The 1,706-nt window shown below is 52.7% G+C and overlaps 1 protein-coding gene across 1 annotated transcript in view; it reads right to left on the reverse strand.

Annotated features, from left to right (window-relative positions):
* The window catches only part of LOC119360573 (protein FAR1-RELATED SEQUENCE 5-like), a 6,730-nt gene continuing 5,024 nt past the window's right edge, over positions 1 to 1,706 (reverse strand). Inside the window, exons 6-8 of the mRNA XM_037626154.1 lie at positions 1,397 to 1,672; positions 983 to 1,304; positions 1 to 65 (exon numbers count right to left, since the gene is read on the reverse strand). Coding sequence (XP_037482051.1) covers positions 1 to 65; positions 983 to 1,304; positions 1,397 to 1,672 — 663 coding nt within the window. The remainder of the gene's footprint in view (positions 66 to 982; positions 1,305 to 1,396; positions 1,673 to 1,706) is intronic.

A 1,706-nucleotide genomic window follows, 5' to 3' on the forward strand; every position in this document is an offset into this window, starting at 1 on the left:
CTAAACAGAAACAGAATGAGTCTGAACTTTGAACTTCTCTAGAACAAAAACCAAAGGAGTCTGGACTGAAGTATTAAACCAAAGAGCAAAACCATAAGTATGAACTAGTCTGGAGTTTGAACTTATCTTGAGCCTTTTGCTGAACGAACGAGATGAGATGATCCAGCAGCAAAACTAGACTCTCCCTGACTTAATGGAGTGTGAACTTTGAAATTGTCTGCAACCAAAGTTGAAGAAGTCTTAACTGACCAAATAAAGCAAAGGAGCAAAACTCCTATATTACAGACAGGATACCAGTGTATATAAATGGTTAAAAGAAACAAGTGTGGGGTTTCTTTTCCTAAACGTATCAGCATTTTTTTTGACAACCAAGATGTGTCCCAAGAATTGTGCACCTTCAGTCTCATTCAGAGTCACTGCCAGAATTAATCTACATCTCTTCACCATGGGCACGTGCAAGGAAGCACTCAGCAATTTGTAGCAAGCTTTTTACTACCACACAAACAAAAACTCCTAGCTACGAAAACTGAAATAGTTCAGATTTGTAGCAGCACACACACACACACACACACACACACCAATCTTACATATTTTATAGAATCAAAACAAACTTACAGAATTTTGAAAACTGAAATGACGTTTTTTCTGCACACGCACCCAACGAATTTAACTTCTTCAACTACAAATCTTCTCCTGCAGTCCTGGATCTTTTTGTACAACACATGGAAACTAAAGATGCCCCTCTAGCCATTCACAGAACGAAGAAGATGCATTGGTGCTGCAAATGCTAAGTATTGTAAATTGTAGCAATTTGCAAGCACAAGGGAGCTACAAATGAACAATGAACACAGCAAAACTAGTAGTCCAGTGCACTAAGACATTTTAGCAAACACATGGCGTGCACAAAAATGGGATTTTTGAGACTGATGAACTGCTGGGTTTTTTTCCGTTGAACTGACACAGTAAGAATTTTCTATCTTACCAAGTGTTACAGGGAGTCGAAACCAGAGACGAGGTTGTTTGGCGCATGTGCAGCATAGCGAGCTCGTGGGCGAGGATGGCAGGAGGAGCGGCCGTGCGGGGATGACGAGCTGCGGCCTCGCCTGCGGCGCGGGGGGCTTCTGGCTGGGCGCGGACGGCTTGGGGGGGTCCCTCTGGCTCGGAGGCGGCGACCTGCGATCCGGCGCGGCGGCCTTCTGGACGGGCGGCGGCGGCGGAGGCGGGTGGCTCCGATCGGGGGCGCGGCCTCGGTGCCGGGCGAGCCTCGACCGCGTGTCGGCCAGCTTCTTCTCAGTGGCTTCCAGCTGCGGACGCAAGGATCGATCGTGTCACCAAGAACTGAAGGGGGAGGACTGGTTTGAGGGAGCGGGAAGAGGCGCGGGAAGAGGAGATGTGCCTTGAGCTTGTAGCGCTCGACCTCGCGCTCGTGGTGGGCGATGAGCGCGAGCACAGCCTCCTCCGGGAGCTCCTCGTCGTCCTCCTCCCCGCCCGGCGGCGGCGCATCGCTGGGGGAGGCAGCGGGGGGCCTGGGCGCGGAGCCGTTGGCCGCGGAGGGGTGGCGGGACCAGCGTCGTCCTACTCCAGCTTGGCCCTCTTCATCGGCGGCGCGTCGCCTGCCATCGCGCCGGCGCCGGCGGAGGGGACGAGGGGATGGGGAGGGAGGGTGCACGCGCTGGGTGGGGGTCGCCGAAGATGGGGGTTGTCGG

Source organism: Triticum dicoccoides, chromosome 2B (assembly GCF_002162155.2).
Source record: "Triticum dicoccoides isolate Atlit2015 ecotype Zavitan chromosome 2B, WEW_v2.0, whole genome shotgun sequence".
NCBI classification, from domain to species: domain Eukaryota; kingdom Viridiplantae; phylum Streptophyta; class Magnoliopsida; order Poales; family Poaceae; genus Triticum; species Triticum dicoccoides.